Here is an 18,090-nt window from a genome sequence, read left to right on the forward strand (position 1 = left end):
TTATTACAATTATTAAACACAAAATAATTGCTTAATTACTCATTCCCTTCAAGTCAATATTTAATATTTAGTTTGTACCTTTGGCAGCAATTACAGCCTTGAGTCTGTTGATAGGCCTGTATCGGATTTGCACATCTGGATACTGCAGTTTTTCCCCATTTGTCTTAAACTGCTCACTCTGGCAGACTGAGTGAACTAGGCTTTTGACTTGGCCACTCCTGCTTTTAAGCAATTAGTGTGTAGATTTGGCTTTATACTTGGGGGTCATTGTCTTGCTGGAAAATAAATCTCCCAGTCGCAGTACTCTTGCAGACTGCATCAGGATTTTCCTGTATTTTGCTGCATTTATTTTACCCTCTACCTTCACATGCCTTCCAGGGCCTGCTGCAGTGAAGCATCCCCACAGTGTGATGCAGCTTCACAATAGGGATGGTGTGTTTTCGATGACACAAGATGCTTGGTTTACACCAAGCGTAGTGTTTACTCTGATGGCCAAAATCTCAATTTTGGTTTCATCAGACCATAGGAGCTCAGTCTCCCATGTGCCTTTTTGCAAACTATCCGTGATTTCACATGAGTTTTTTTAGACAGTGGCTTTCTCTTTGCCTAAAGCCAGCAACTCCTGCAGAGTTGTCAGACCTCTTGTTGGCCTCCCTCACAAGTCCCCTTGCACAGTCACTCAGTTTTTGAGGACGGCTTGCTTTAGGCAGATTCACAGCTGTGCCGTATTCTTTCCATTTCTTGATGATTGATGTAACTGTACTGACTTGGAAATTTTCTTCTATCCATCTCCTGACTTGTGCTTTTCAAGAACCTTTTTTGCGGAGTTGCTTGGAGTACACTTTTGTCTTCATGGTGCAGTTTTTGCCAGAATACTGACTCGCCAGCAGTTCCAGATACAGATGTGTTTTTACTACATACAATTGAAAAACCTTGACTGCACACAGTGATCTCCATTCAACTAATTGTGACTTTTTAAACTAATTGGCTTCACTACTGATGGTTTGGTGTGTCATATTAAAGGGGAGGATACTTATGCAATCAATTCATTTGTATTTTATATTTGTAATTAATTTAGATCACTTTGCAGAGGTCTGTTTTCACTTTGACACGACCGAGTCTTTCTCTGTTCGATTAGTGTCAAAACAAAGCCAAGTTAAATCCACTGTGATTCAGTGTTGTAAAACGATAAAACATAAACTTAAAGGGAGGTGAATACACCTTATATATAAGCACTGTGTGTGCCTAAGACTTTGGCATTAATGGGGTTTCTCTTCTCAGGTGAGCTTCAGATTATCTCCAGTGCACAAGTTTAGTGCAAAGGAGATGTTCATTATAATTAGGGAGGTGAAGGGGTAGCTTATTGCAAATTTACAGATTTTTAATTAACCCTAAGTTTTTAAAATTAAAATGTGAAAACTCACTTGCTGTTTAAAACAAAGAAGAGCTGGGAAGGAGGTTGTAAACAGCTGTGAAAGGTTTGAAGGGTTTCAAGGCATGGGTTGTCTCAGAACACTGGATGCCATGCTTCCGTCCAAACTGTTTCATTGGCATTTAGGATGTCTTTTGGCCAACAGAGTAGGCATTCCAAGCAGTTAAGTGCAAATATGGTTAGACCATAGATGGCCACTCAGCTAGATTTATTGGCTAGCAAGATCTGGTCCTGCGTTCTTCAGGTTTTAAAATACTTGGCTATGAAAGCTAATTGGTTTACCACTTTGGAAAAGTGGATACTTTCAAGCTAATCTCTGAACCTTGAACATTTCAGTTACATCCAAGGATTGATGCCAGAAGACCTACTGTAAATCTTGGAGTTCTTCTGGTGGAATTCTTTGAACTGTATGGGAGACATTTTAATTACTTGAAAACTGGTATTAGAATAAGAAGTGGAGGTGCGTACGTTGCCAAAGATGAAATCATGAAGAACATGACCAATGGGTACAGACCATCCATGTTATGTATTGAAGATCCTCTGGTTCCAGGTAATTCAAAGTGATTAAGAATGCATTTTGCTTGAGTGCCTTGCATGCTTTAACCAAGTAACTGGCTTGGAGCAGTACAAGATAATTTCATCATTGTACTATAAATAGAAAAAACAGCAAATGTTAGAAATATGATATAAAAGCAGGAAATATTGGAAAACCTCAACAGGTCAGGCAGCATCTGTGAGAAAAGAACTGACTAGCATTGCAGGTCAGAGACCTTTCAGATAGTTGGGTCTTCAACCTGAAGTGTTATCACTATTTCTCTTGACACAGATGCTTCTTGACCTGTTTAAAGCTGCTAACATTTTCTCCGCTTATTAAATTAATATAATGTCTTGCTCTTAGGGGAATCCTTCAGGGAACAAGTTAATGTTTTTGTGGTTCTGAGGTGACTGAAGCCATTGTGGGAATGCAAATGGTTCCACCGATGGGGCATGTAGTGCCTGATGGAGTATGAGGGTGGGTAGTTTGAGGTGGTATGCTTCTCACACCACTTACACAACTTTCTCTGCATTTTTGATATTTGGACTGAGGTTCTTAATAATATCCCAAAAGAGTAGTCAAACCAGGAATTCTCAAGAGTCTGAAGAGATATTGAATTTTTAAGAGGATTTTGACTGGACTTCTGATTCTTTCTTCATCTTGTTATAAGCCTCAGTGAAGTGGCAGTTTTGATACCGGGGTAAACAGTATGGCCTTGACCAGTGGAGCGCATATTGAGTATCTCATTACCTGCGTAAGGGAAGAAGATATGCCAAGCACCTCAGAGGCTGTAAATGTGACATAAGTACCATTATGAACAAAGCACAGCAGTACCTTGACTTCCTTATGAGTTTGTGAAGATTCAGCATGTCATCTAAAACTTTGACAAACTTGCGTAGATGTGTGGTAGAGAGCTATATTGACTGGTTACGTCATAGCCTGATATGGAACCACCAGTGCTCCTGAACGGAAAAGCCTACAAAAAGTGATAATGGTCTAGTCCATCATGGGTAAAGTCCTCTCCACCATTTTGCACATATACATGGAGTACAGTCTTAGGAGTGCAGCAACACGATCAAGGACTCCCACCATCCAGGCCATACTCTTTGCTGCTGCCATCAGAATGAAGAAGCAAGAGTCTTAGGACCCCCACCATCAAGTTCAGCAACAGTTATTACCCCTTAACCATCAGGTTCCTGAACCAGAGGGATAACTAAACTGAACTTCACTCACCCCATCTCTGAACTGTTCCCACAACCTATAGACTCACCTTTAAGGACTTCATTTCACATTCTCAATATTTACTGCTCATTTATTTTAGCTTTTTCTATTTACACTGTTTGTTGCATTTGCACATTGGTTGTTTGTCTGTCTTGTAGGTTGCAGTCCTTCATTGATTCTATGTTTTTTCTTGTATTTACTGTGAATGCTCGCAAGAAAATGAATCTCGGGTTGCTGTATGTACTCTGAGAAGCCCACCTTCTCCTTTGAGAAGAGGAAATCTAGCTGAGAAGTGCAAATGAAAAAGTTAAGGCAGGGATCTTGTGTATGACGTCAGCTGAAGAGCTGCTTCCTGAATCATTGTATGGATTCTGCCATCCAGAATCATGATGGATACCAACGTGCAACAACTCAGCGATAGGGCACCAACTGATGTACAGTACACTTTAAATCAATAGAACCTTCAGGATCAATCAGTTATACACAAAAAACATTGCTTTTAGTTCCTTCATGAAAACATGCACACCAAACCTTTAAATATGCAAATGAAGGAAATCTTGGTGCCGGCTGTGTCACTGCCAAATACAGGGGAGCTCTTTTGCGTAATATACATTTTATGCACTGGATGATTGCCTGATGAATTAAAATGTTCTGAAATAGCTGTTGCACATATTTTGCTTTCTTCAAGAAATTATTTAGTGGAATTAATTGCATTGCCTCAAAATGAACCTATCAAAGTATAAGCCCCTCTTTGATAACTGATTTTTTTGGGTGATGTCCATCCTTGGATGCAGGAATATTTTTTAGCTACAATGAAAGTTGGCGGTACTCTCATCATGATTTAAAGGGTGTGAAATAAATCTTGAATTTGACCACAAGACACAGGAGCAGAATTAAGCCATTCAGCCCATTGAGTCCGCTCCGCCATTCCATCATGGCTGATTCCGGATCCCACTGAACCCCATACACCTGCCTTCTCGCCATATCCTTTGATGCCCTGACTGATCAGAAAACGATCAACTTCCGTCTTAAATATACCCACAGACTTGACCTCCACAGTAGTCTGTGGCAGAGCATTCCACAGATTCACTGCTCTCCAGCTAAATAAAAAGGTCGCCCCTCACTCTTAAGGCTGTGCCCTCTAGTTCTGGATACCCCCACCATAGGAAATATTCTCTCCACATGCACCCTATCCAGTGCTTTCAACATACTGTAGGATTCAGTGAGATCCCCCTATATTCTTCTAAATTCCAGTGAGTACAGGCCCAAAGCTGGCAAATACTTATCATATGTTAATCCCTTCATTCCTGGAATCCTCCTCATGAACCTCCTCTGGACTGTCCAATGACAGCACATCTTTTGAGATATTGGCCTGAAAACTGCTGACAGTGCTAATTTGGCTTATTTTATCATTAGTCTCCAAGTACCTTGAAACCTCATCCTTAATAATAGACTCCAACATTTTCTCAACCACTGAGGTTAGGCTACGTGGCCTATAATTTCCTTTCTTTTGCCTTCTTCCCTTAGAGTGGAATGACATTTACAATCTTCCAGTCCTCTGGGACCATGACAGAATCAAGTGATTCTTGAACGATCATGACCAATACATCCATTGTCTCTTCAGCAACCTCTCTCAGGACTCTGGGATGTAGTCCATCTGGACCAGGTGACTTATCCACCTTAAAACCTTTCAGTTTGCCTAGCACCTTTTCCTCTATAAGAGCAATGGCACTCACTCTTGCTCCCTGACACTCACAGACCTGTGGCACACTGCTAGTGTCTTCCATAGTGAAGACAGATGCAAAGTAGCCATTAAATTCATCTGCCATTTCATTGTCCTCCATAACTACCTCACCAGCATAATTTTCCAGTGGTCCAATATTAACTCGACTCCCTTTTATTCTTCATATAACTGAAAAAAACTTTTGGTATCCTGCTTTATATTATTGGCTAGTCTGCCCTCATATTTTGTCTTTTCCCTTCTTGTAGCTTTTTTTAGTTGCCTCTTGTTGGATTTTAAAAGCTTCCCAATCATCCAGCTTCCCACTCACTTTTGCTACCTTATTTGGCCTTTCCTTGCTTTTATGCAGTTCTTAACTTCCTTTGTCAGCCACAATTGCCTTCCCCTGCCATTTCAGTAATTCTTCCTCTGTGGGGCATATTTATCCTGTGCCTTGTGAACTATTCCCAGAAACTTCTGCCATCTCTGCTCTGCTGTCATCCCTGCCAGTATCCTCCTCCAGTGCACCTGGGCAAGCTCCTCCCTCATGCCTCTGTAATTCCCTTTATTCCATTGCAATACTGATATGTGACTGTGTTTTTCTCTCTCTCAAATTGCAGTATGAATTCAATCATATTATGATCACTGTCTCCTAAGGATTAAGCTCCTTAATGATACCTGGGTTATTACACAATACCCAATCTAAGATGGCCTTTCTCCGAATAGACTCAAGCACAAGCTGCTCTAAAAAGCCATCTTGTAGGCATTCAACAAATTCCTCCTCTTGCAATCTGAAACCAACCTGATTTTCCCAATCCCCTTGAATTTTGAAGTCCCCCATCACAATTGTCATTATTCTTATTACATGCCTTTTCGAGCTCCCAATCTGAACCCCACATCTTGGCTACAATTTGGAAGCTTATATATGATTCCCGTAATGTTTTTCTCACCCTTGCTATTTCTTAACTGCACCCACAAAGATTCAACATTATCTATGTCACCTTTTTCTAAAGATCTCTTGCCACCAGAGCCACACCACTGCCTATGCCTAATCTGGGCAGTCGTGCAGTTTGCAAAAATACCAATACTGGCTAATTGGGTCATTGGTTAATCAGGGCAGTCGCTTATCTGGGATGACTCCAGGAGAACAAAAACTATCAAGAAAGTAGCTATGATTCACTTCATTTATTAGGGACACTGTGCCGCTTAATTGGGACAGGGGAGTTGAACAGTTTATAACTAGTATTAGTTATGTGTGACCGTGCTTTGAGCAAACAGTTTTTAACTAGTGAGGTTGCATGTGTTTGTGTTCAAAAAGCAACAATTTTTGTCACAAATATTTGGCAAGAAATAAGTAGCAAGACAATTCAGAACTGTGTTGCTCACTGAAGTTTCAAGCAGTGGAGATTCCACAAACAGCTGAGAGTGCAAATTAAATGTTTTTACTACTTCAGGAACTATGAAGTGTTAGAAGGTATTGGCAATCATCTTGAATGTTACAATGAAAATGAAGATTTGGAAGATGCAGTTGTTGAAGACAATGTTTGAAGGCAGTCCTTCAATGTTCAATGTTTGAAGGAATATCTGCACTGTGTCTGCAATGATTTTGTTCAATTACATTCAATGAAAATAACATGGCAATGTGAATTCCTCCAATAACTATTTGGAGCTAATACAGTTTTATAGTACTGCAGTAGTATTGGTAGTGTTCTAATTTGTTCTGTATTCCATTTAAATATATAATTTCTTCCTCAGTTAAACGGTAGTTTGTCTTTTTTTATATCTTTTTAGCTATTTCCACAAAGGTTTAGCTAATTGTGACAGCCACTTAATTGGGCCCAAATGTACTGGTTAACCTAAATATACTACATTTACAAAACCTTTGCAATGGCTGTTTAGGACTGTAATGATTATTCAGAATTTAAATTACATTTGAACTCTATACAGTCACAATTTTTTTTCAGTAATGGTTCATGTTCAGCACTCAAAGCTACTGATGAATAATTTTGAATGTTGCTCCCTTCTGGTAGGAAATGATGTAGGGAGGAGTTCATATGGAGCCATGCAAGTCAAGCAGGTGTTTGATTATGCATACATTGTCCTAAGTCACGCCGTGTCACCGCTGGCAAGATCTTACCCAAACAAAGATTCTGAGAGGTATTGGTTTATTATTGTCAAATGTATCATATTGTATTAATTTTATTTCTTACATCCAAGGGAGTAAAAATCTTTGTTGCGTCTCCATCGCCAATATAAGCAATAATGTGGGAGGATATTGCCTAAACACTAGGATTGTATACATAATTGTTTTGTATACGTGTCAGATACACAATCGGATCACTACAGTCAGATTTGCAATCAGGTCAATGTGTATTGATAAATCTAATGGCCTGATGAAAAGCTTTCCCAGATCCCATTGGTCTTGGCCTTAATGCTACGGTACCCTTTGCCATACTGTAGCAGCTAAAACAGTTTGTGGTTAGGGTGGCTGGAATCGGTGATGATTGTCTGGGTCCTTTTTATACACCTGCTGTAAATGTCCTTAATAGAGGGAAGATCACATCCACAAATGTGCTGGGCTGTCCGCACCACTCTCTGCAATGCCCTGTGATTGATGGTGGTAGAGTTCCCATACAAGGCAATGACACAGCCAGTCAGGATGCTCTCAATGGTGCCCCTGTAGAAAGTCTGAGGGTTTGGGGACTCATGCCAAACTACTTATGCTGAGGCGCTGTTGTGCTTTTTTTCACCACGTAGCAAGTATGTACAGTCCAGATGAGATCCTTGGTGATGTGTATACCGAGGAGCTTGAAACTACTCACCCTCTTCGCTACAGTCCCCTTGATGTCAGTAGGGGCTAGACAGTCTCAGTTCCTCCCATAATCCACGATCAATTTTTTTTTGACATTTGACGGAAAGGTTTTTTTGGCATCAGTGTGCTAGGGCATTGACTTCTTTGTCGGCTGTCTCATCATTGTTGGAAATGAGGCCTATCAATATTGTGTCATCTGAAAATTTGATCAGATTGGAGCTGTGCTTGGCAACACAGTCATGGGTGTAAAGGGAGTAGAGGAGGAGCCTCAGGACACAAACCTGGGGTGTTCCTGTGTGTTGAGGGGCAGAGGTGAGGGAGCCCATCCTTACCACCTGCCAGCAATCTGACAGGAAGTCCAGGATCCAGCTGCACTAGGCTGGTGCAGGCAAAAGTCTCTGAGCTTCTTGTTGAGCCTGGGGGGTATTATGGTGTTGAATGCTGAACTATAGTCCAAGAACAGCATTCTAACATAAGTATCCCTCTTTTCCAGGTGAGTGAGGATGGTGTGTAGAGCTATGGCATCGTCTGTTGATTGGTTGTGTTGGTAGCTGAATTATAGGGGGTCCAGTGTGGGTGGTAGCATGTTGCACATGTAGTTCTTGAACAGCCTCTGAAAACATTTGCTTTTGAGCTGAGTGCAACAGGACACCAGTCGTTCAGACATGTTACCTTGGTTTTCTTTGGTACAGGGGCAATGGTGGATATTTTGAAGCAGGAGGACTCTAAACAATGTACCTAAACGCAGTGAAAAGCTTATCTTGCGTAATGTTCATGCAGCTCAAATCATTTTACAGTGCATTGAGGTAAACAAGATAAATAATAATGCAGACTAAAGTGTAAAAGCTACAGAGAAAGTGCAGGTGAACAATAAGTTCAAGATCACAGTGAGGTCAAGATTGAGGTCACGAGAGCATAATTGTACATGAGGTCCATTCAGGAGATGGAGGCTGTCCTTGAGCCTGGTGGTTGTATGCTTTGTATTCTTTGCCCAAAGGGAGAAAAGAAAATCCTTTTGAAGATGGACAAAGAAGCAAGGTATTATAAAATTTCTCTAAATGAAAGACATTTTACTAAAATAACAGATGGTGCACTGCATACAATTAAACAATTTAGCTTTATAATTCTTAATTTGACTAAAGGGGTAAAGCAAAAAAAGGGCCTATTTTAATAAAACAGCCTAATGTGCACAAGTTGGAGTTCAGTTTCCCCTTCGCCAATTCTACTTTGATCTCCCTGGGCTTCATTGAATCATGGCCCTGCTCCAGGTCAAGACCTCTTCTCTCCGGCGTCTTCTCCCTTCATCTCCTGCTGAACAAAAGACCCAGCTCACCCCGGTGTCAGGCACACAACTCGAAAGCACACCCCCTTCATCAGATAGCTCACATTCTCTAAAGCACCTGTTATCTCTAACCATATCCCAAACATTGCTTCTACAGAAAGACCATTGCGTTACCAGTGAAACCTTTCCCAGCGTGTTACATTTGCTTTGTATTTATTTATTTTTTTTGCAGCACACTTGGAAGAATCATTAAAGTGACCCAAGAGGTAATAGATTACAGGGAGTGGATCAGGAAGAAATGGGGTGCGATTGTAGGATCATCTGATTCTGGTATGTAATGCTTTCCTGCACTGAGTTGTGTAGAATTAAAGTATAAATCTCATTCTTTAATAGTGTCATAGTCAAGTAAACCTACTTTGAGTCTAACAAAGTTTCTTTTTCTTTACCTGGTAGGATTTGGCCTAAGTCTTATCACCTTTCACGTAAAATATTTTGCATTTTTACTACATTAAGTTAGGGTCAATTTTATTATAAATGGAGCCCATTCACCTTGTATTTTCAACATGCAAGTACAATTAATATTGTAAGCTGATGTTTAATTTGTTATTTTGGGTTATAGCAGCTAGAACAGAGGTATTGTCATGCTAAAATACAGTTGAAAAGAAGATAAATGTGTAGTAGGAAAGCTTTTAGAAATCAGGAAAACATAGACATTAGGAAAAATCTGAAGGGATGTAGTTTGAGAAGTTGTTTAATAAACCATTACTCAAAAATGTGGTCTATGGTATTAGTCATGCTTGAGAAGCTACCTTAAAGACAGGAAACAGAATCAGGTTTATTATCACTATAGGTATCATGAAATTTGTTTTGTGGAAGCAGTACAGTATCAAGACACAAATTACTTACGTTCAAAATAACTTATGCCAAACAGAGAAATAATTAGATGGTGTTTATGAATAGTAAATGATTGTTCAGACAGGAGGATGTTTATCACTGCTGTTTCCCAGTGATTGATACTTGGACATAGTGCTAATATTGATCACCTTGCAGCATATAGGTTAAAGTTTTCCAAATTTGTGGATGACATCCACTTGATTGAGATGTAGAAAGGGCAAGCTAGATGAATGAGTAAAGAAGTGGATGAAAATGAATGGAGTAATATGCAGTGATATACCTTGACTGAAAGTATAAGGGAAGGCCATATAGACTGACTAGCACAGGGTCTGCAGGAACAGGGACTTGAGTGTGTGGCAAAAGCAATTTGGGTGTAAAGCATGTGGAATTCTGGTAATACCATTCAGATGAATTGAGAGTAAAATCTGAAGTTATATTAAAACAGTACTGAACGTTGTTTAGGCTTCAAATGGAGCAGAGTGTCCAATTCTGGTGGTCAGATAAACATCAGAGTCTTGGAGAATGTTTAAATAGCATCGTTCTAATGATTAAGGGATTTCAGATGTTGGATTAGACATGACGTACTGGACAATACCAGCTTTTCAAGTATTTATGAACTGGAGTCAATATTGTTTAGCATGGATAGAGCATTAGGTAATGAAAAGCAAAACCATTAAGTTGACAAATTGTAACTACAGGGCTCTACAGGGATCAGCTTGGGGGCCTTGACTAGCCTTCACAAAAAGACAGATTTTTCTGAAAATTTGAAGATGGTCAAAGAAGCAGGGTATTATAAAATTTCTGTAAATGAAAGACAGGTAATCGAGTTGACTAAAAATATTTGCTGTTGGAATATAATGTGATGAGTGCTTCTGTCCAGAAGGGTCTAGGTATCATTTTTGATGAAATATGGTTAACAAACCGTTGAGTAAGTAACTGATCCAATGGAATATTGGATTTTATTATAAGAAGAATGACCTTTAACAATAAGATTCTGACTGGGTTTGCAATGACCTTTAACAATAAGATTCTGACTGGGTTTGCCTGGGTAAATAATGAGATTTTCTTTCTGTATAGCAAAATTAGGGGTATGGTTTCGGAATAAATAGTTGCTCATTTAAGAATAGTAAGGAGACCTCTAGTTGTAGTTAAAGGTATTGCATTTTCTGTCAATGATAGACACTAATGTTTTTATTAATTGTTGAGACTCTGCCTGTTTCATTCATCTGAAGAGGACTTGGCTATTCTGACATCTAGTAAGGTTAATGGAATCACCTGCTTTAATTTTTGTGGTTTGTTGATACAGTTCCCAAGAATGGGCGAATTGCATTGTGCTCTGCCTAGAAAAGATTAATTTCATCAGGAATTGTTTTGAGCTTTTTACCAAGGGCCAAATTAGTGGTGAAGCAGCATGTGTACAAAAGCACTCACTGCTTTTGCTTCTACTCGGCATCATTGACCATGGTTCATAGTGCTTAATTATCTCAGCACTACACAATAGCTGTAGATCTTCCTTGACAACACGCAAAAAATGCTGGAGGAACTCAGCAGGTTGGGCAGCATCTATGGAAAGGAATAAAGAGTTGATGTTCAGCACCGAGAAACGGCAACTCTTCAATTCCTTAGATGCTGCCTTTCCTGCTGAGTTCCTCCTGCATTTTGTGTGTTACTCTACTTTTACCGTATTTCAACATCTCTAGTGTTTAGTTTTTCTTGGTGAAGTGCCCTAGGCCAACTATGTTCAACTGCTTCAGAATGTTCTTCCATTATAAGGTTTAAAATTTTTCAATTAATTCATAATATTCAGATCCTGCATGCAGCAAGACCTAACCATCATTTCTGCTGATGAGTAGAAAATGAAATCTGTAACACAAGTATCAGGTGATATTTCTGTCTCAGCCCTCTATACATACACCACTTTCAGATAGCAGTATGACATCTAAACTTGAACTGCATTTGGAGAAATGCCCATCCACTACAGTTCTGCTTTCCGTCACGCCAACGGTGGATACAGTTTGTCAACATGTCTCTGATCCCTTGAACTTTAACCTTCTGGACTAGTGACCTTCCATCTGTGACCTTGTCAAGGACTTAAGTCCATTGTAGACCATATTTGCCACTCCGTTTCATCAATTTCTTAATTCATTAAAATCTCAATCAGTTTTAATTTCCTTGCAGAAAACCATGCTAACTCCTGATTACTACCTGCCTTTTACAAGTGAACATAACTCCAGTCTCTCAGTCTTCAACAACTTCACTGTTGCTTATGTAAGGCTCACCAGCTTGTTTCCAGGCTTATCTCAGCTATTCTTTCCTCTTTTTCAACAAGGGGCCCTCACCCATGGCTAACAAAGTTCAAGAATCGCAATCAGAATCATAGTAATTTCTTTGCTTGTTCCCCTTAACCCCAGGCCCTAGGGTTTTATCCGTCTTAAAGTACACCATTATCGATACCACTTCCTACATCATGATACAGACAGATTCCAGAGTATCAGTTTAATCCTTAATTCTCCAGCTTCCACATCCTTATCTAATCCAGACGAAGGGTCTCGACTGAAACTCAGATTTCCCACCAGAGATGCTGCCTGTCAGTTTTTCCAGCATTTGTTTGTTGCTCCACATCCTTTTGGCCTTCCCTGATATCCCTGCTCAGGTGTACAAAACAGAGATACAATAGAACCCACTTAAATAAACAGACCATCTAACACCCAATATGCGTGGGAAAAAATGCATTGTGCAAACAAACAAGTGAAGTTCACAAAAGTCTGTAGCCAATCCAGTATTTTGTTAGCTGCGGGCCACAGCCTCAGCTCGGTTCAGAGACAAGTAAACCTCACAGAGCAGCAAGCTGAACTAGCATGCCCTATCCGTTGCCTCTGGTCCCGCCACTCACCTGTTTAATCTGTCCCAGTGCTTAAAACAGCCACACCATGGGTTCATCCTCACTCTCTGACCCAGGCACTGCTGCCTCGATATGCTTTTGGGCCCAGACCCTACTGCCTCAATTCGGCCCATACCCTACTTTTCCAATTCAGCCTGGCACTTAAATCAATCAAACCTCGAGTCTCTCCTCACTCTTGGGCCCAGGGCTGGACCACATCGCCTCGACTCTGCCGCATCAAATCACCTCTAAGGCTGCTCCAGCGATGGCCAAACATTGGCTTATTCCTCACTCTTGGGCCCTGGCCACATTGTCTTGATTCGGCCCATATGTGCCATGCTGCAACCATCCTGCACCTTCGAGACTACATTCACACTGCAAAAATGGCAGGCCATTTAGGCGTATCTAAATTTCTTTTGCACAACTATATCTGTCTTATGTTGCTAATACTGATATTAGCATCAGTATTGATATGGGCCATGGCTCTGGCTACTCACCCGCTTTCAAAATGTTCTTTACCCCACTCTGAGCACTCCTATTCCTGGCACCTGGGAGGCAGTCTTAAGTGATATTATAAATCCAAACTACTGACAGAAATGAAGAACAATCTTACCTTGCCCAACTGTATATTGCCACTCATCCTTCTCAGTGAAACCTCACTTGTCACGTCTCTGTACTTTGACCTCAGTGACACCTGTTCTGAAAATGGCCACTCTCACTTTTCCTACCTCCCATTCCCCAATTTGACAGGTTTGTTAATCTTATTGACAGGTGTAGGGCAATAGACATTGTCCATGTGGACTTCAGCAATGTTCTAACAACATCCCACGTGGTAGACTGGTCTAGAAGAATTAGTTCATATGAGATACAGTGTGAGCTAGACTATTGGATACAAAATTGGAGTCGAGGGTAGTAGACCCTTGGAGTTGATGAATTGGAGTGAAGAGGAGTCAGAGTAGTGTTTTTTTTTCTAGATTGGAGGCCTGTGTCTAGTAGTGCTGCAAGGATTGCTGCTACAGTTTGTATTAACGACATTAACGTGAATATAGGTGGTATGCTTAATAAGTTTGATGATAGTGAAATCAGTGGTATAGTGTACAATGAAGGTTATCTAAGATTACAGCAGTATTTAGATTTACTGGGAAAGTAGAAAAAGGTGAATTGGAATTTAACACAACGTAAATGAAGTGTTGCATTTTAGGAAGTTGAGTCAGGGCAGGATTTGCTTAGTAAATGGCTGGGTCCCGGAAGTTGTTGTAAACAGAGACCTAGGAGTATATCTGTGTAGTTCACTGAAAGTGGTGGCATAAGTAGACATTGGTTAAGACTGAATTTGGTGTGCTTGTCTTCCTTGCTCACAGCATTGAGCACGTAGAGTTGGAATGCTGTGTAACATTTGTACAAGATGTTGATGAGACGGCATTTAAGATATTTGTGTGCATTTCTGGTCACCCAGTTATTGGAAGGGTGTTATTAAACTAGAAAGAGTATGGAAAAGATTCTCACAGATGTTGCCAGGACTGTAGGGCATGACATTCAAGGGAAGACCAGATAGGCTGGGGCTTTTCCCTGCCATGAGAGAGGTTGAGGGGTGAGTTCATGGAGGTATATAAAATCATTAAGGGCAAAGATAATGAGAATGGCCAGTTTTACTCCCAAGATGAGGGAGTCTATTACTCGGGAATAGATTAAAGGGAAAAAAAATTTTTTTAAGAGGACTGAGGGGTAGTCTTTTCACAAATGTTAGTGGTATGTGGAGCAAGCTTCCAAAGGAAACATTCAAGGTGAGTACAATTACACAGGGTAGGGAAGGTTTTGGGGGATTTGGGCCAAACACAAACATATGAGGCTAGTTCATATGGTCACATTTGGCTGTCATTTTCTCTCTGACATTGGCTCTACTTCATTGGAAGTTTAGGGAGATTTGATATTTCAAATTTCTGTAGATGTACTGTGGAGAGCATTCTGACTAGTTGCATCACAGCCTGGTATGGAAGATCAAATGCCTAGATCCTGGTTGTAGACTCAGCCAGTTCCATCATAGGCACAAACCTCCATGCCATCAAGGACGTCTTTAAGAGACAGCGCCTCAGCAGGTGACATCCATCATTAAGGTCCCTCACCATCTGGGACATGTGCTCTTCTCATCACTGCCACCAGCAAGGAGGACAGGAGCCTGAAGACACACAGTCAATTCAGAAATAGCTTCTTCCCTCTGCCATCAGATGAACCTTGCCTCATGATTTTTTTGACTATTTATTTTGTGACTTGTAGCCTTTTGTCTTTGCACTACTGTTGCTGTAAAATAACAGATTTCATGTCAAGCAAGACAGTGATAAGATAACTTGTTCAAACTGACACTTGTGTATTTCTACATCTTCTTGTTCTTCCCAAATCAGATAATAGTGTTAAGATTGAACCAGTGGATAAGACTACTAGTAATATCAACAGAGAACACCAACAGGGCCGAGATTCTGAGTCTCCATATAGCCAAGCATCGCCTATGTCATTGTCCAGCCTGCAGCAGCTCTCATCTGCCTCCTCTTCATCAGCTGCTTCACTGTCTGGAAGTGATATAGTAAGTATGGTCATCCAACAAACTAAATGGCTTTAATAGTTCGTGTCCAATATTGTACTCAAAATTACATCTAAAATACATTTATTAATTATTTGGAATAATAGGTTGATAAGTTATTATTTTGAAATTGATCTTGTGAAGCCAGTTTATAGTAAATTCTAATATATTGACATCAGTTGCAATAGCACTATGAAAGTGTTTTTAATGGTGCTTTTGACAGGATTCTGATTCTACACCATGCACAACTCCAAACCTTCACCACTTTGGCATCCCTGCATTAGCTCCTTTGATGGCAACTTTAGCACCTACACTGCCCATCCCAAGTGGGAAACCACAGCCAAATATAACAGGTGCATTGATAGTGACTTCAAATACTCAGGTGAGAAAGTTGTTGTCCTTTGAGTACTTCAATCTCCCTTTTCAACTTTCAAAGTCAGCAGGTCTTGAGCATAAGCAAATGTAATCCAGGGTGGCCAATCTTTCAGTTCGCAGGCCATCAAAATAAGTTTTAGTCCATTGCTCATTAGGGTTTACCAGTAGTTCTAGAGACTTTGTAAAACAGTTGTGTTCTCTAATCTTGTTACCATTGCTCTCTTTATTACAAGAGAATCCTAACATCTTGATCTCCATCTTGAATTTTGTTAAATATTTACTAATTCTATGGAAGCTCTACTTGCACATTTCGCAATGTAAGTTTAACAAAAATAATTAATTTCTTGGGTTCTGCACCAGAGTACTTTTCCAGTAACTGTTTTAATTGAATTATTGATGGATAACATTCTGAACTTGAATATCCCACTTTGATAATGAAGACTTGAAAGCTGAAATGCCTATTAAATGAAACTAGTTTTAGAAGGATCCATTCTGTTCCTCAATAAAAATTTACATAACTTAAAATGCTTCAATACTTTCACATCCAGACTTGTCACCTCATTGCTCAATTGTGTTCTAAAAATGTCTTGTGCATAATTACTAATTTCTTAATGGCTAATACTCTCTTGGTGTGGTAAATGTGTCTGCTGCAGCTCCATGGTTGGGAAGCAGCTAGTTATAACTGAATGTATTCATCCCAAGTGGAGGAGGTAAGGTGGATGCAAGGAAGGGAAGAAAAACTCAGCAAAATTGTGGGTTGAAAGATTAATTTAATGGAAAGCCAAGCATACCTACTTAAAAATAGGTATGAGCCCTATGTTAGAAATGGGACATTTATTAATTTTCAGCTATTCAGCTTATCTAGTTTTAATTATTAAGGTTTTATGTCAAACCCTGTACTGTGGTAAATAATATTGAGAAAAAAAATGTTGGTCTGAATTTATAATTTGTAAGATATATTCATGCACTTAGGATTCATGCTGCATCTCAACAAGGAATTGCAGATAAACCTTACTCCATTTCATAAAATCTCATATTTCAATATTTGATGATTGAGCTACTTTGACTGTGATTGAAGTTGTGCTTAACACAAGTGAAATTGGAAAGCCTACAGAGCCAGTCACACATCATGGGAACAGTGTCACATGAAGGCCAGGAGTAGTAGACTTCTTTTTGGAAAGGATTTGAGTTGATGAATGACCTAAGCTTCGTTGTCCTGAGGCCCATTATAACTCATTGATTATTATTTTATTTAAGAACAGTTAATTCAGCACAGAAAAATGAACTGGACTTTTCGTCATATTTGTGTCTGTACTGTGATGGCTGAGATGGTTTATTCACTGATCCTTCAGAGGAACAAAGTGATGCTATAATAATTATCTAAAACCTTAGATGGCTCAAACCATTCAACTCTTATTCAAACCATTCACTACTGTTACAGTCTGTTTTCTCCCAAGTAATTATCACTGCCTTTAATACCTCTTTGCAAAGGTTGTGGAAAAGTCTGTTTGAAATTTGTGCCTTTTAATATGCAATATAATTTTCTATGACCTGAAAAGTTGCACTGATCTAACAGAATTTAGCTTCTGCCTTCTATTCCACATTGTAATTTTTGCCATTGTCATGAATAAGAGTTTTAGTTCTATACTTGTATAAACTTTTCAAGACAGCTACTTAAAATTAAATGGAATATGCATTATAGAAAAGGCCATTTGTTGGAATCATTTGATACCAGCATTTACATTACCACTTCAGATTTTCATGTCATCCTTTGTCTAACACACAGGATAACACAATCTTTCCTTTTTTACTATATTTTTGTTTCCTTTTGATGTATCTATGCTATACATTTAAATCACTGCATATGTTTAATATGGGAAGGAATGTTCCTATTTATGATTTTGACTCGATGGAAATTTTAAACACTTTAAAACACACCCTGCAATTATTTGTTTAATAGAGTGCGATGCTGATAACGTTTTGTATGTGTTTTAGAATTAAAATGTCATTTAAGATTATAAAATAAGAAAACCAATGAAGCTTTAATGCAAGTAATTTCATTAGCAGATTTTAGTTTCTTTTTTAAAGTAGACAAGTAATTAATTTTGTCAATTTTCTACCATGTACAGGCTAGGATTGCTGTCTCACCAGCCAGTATTGGTGTTTCCACACACCCTGCACTTCCTTCCAGGCAGGTTGGTATTGAAGGAGCACCATTGAATCCTGTCACTGCTGTATTTCCTATCCCCTCCACTGCATTCTCTAGCCTTCTGTCAAGTCTAAATATGCATCACGAGGTAGGAACCAGTGAAGTGAAAATAAAAACCAACCACTACAGTGCTAGTACCAGACTGAATTTATAC

The 18,090-nt window shown here is 39.5% G+C and overlaps 1 protein-coding gene across 4 annotated transcripts in view; it reads left to right on the top strand.

Moving 5' to 3' along the window:
* tent4a (terminal nucleotidyltransferase 4A) overlaps positions 1 to 18,090 on the top strand; it is an 84,233-nt gene that overhangs the window by 61,454 nt on the left and 4,689 nt on the right. The window contains exons 7-12 of one of the 4 annotated variants that reach the window (XM_073024367.1): positions 1,769 to 1,982; positions 6,939 to 7,065; positions 9,235 to 9,332; positions 15,177 to 15,355; positions 15,576 to 15,734; positions 17,857 to 18,024. In XM_073024367.1, coding sequence (XP_072880468.1) covers positions 1,769 to 1,982; positions 6,939 to 7,065; positions 9,235 to 9,332; positions 15,177 to 15,355; positions 15,576 to 15,734; positions 17,857 to 18,024 — 945 coding nt within the window. The remainder of the gene's footprint in view (positions 1 to 1,768; positions 1,983 to 6,938; positions 7,066 to 9,234; positions 9,333 to 15,176; positions 15,356 to 15,575; positions 15,735 to 17,856; positions 18,025 to 18,090) is intronic. The other 3 variants (XM_073024368.1, XM_073024369.1, XM_073024370.1) reach the window with 3 other exon arrangements.

Source organism: Hemitrygon akajei, chromosome 20, assembly GCF_048418815.1.
Source record: "Hemitrygon akajei chromosome 20, sHemAka1.3, whole genome shotgun sequence".
Classification (NCBI taxonomy): Eukaryota; Metazoa; Chordata; class Chondrichthyes; order Myliobatiformes; family Dasyatidae; genus Hemitrygon; species Hemitrygon akajei.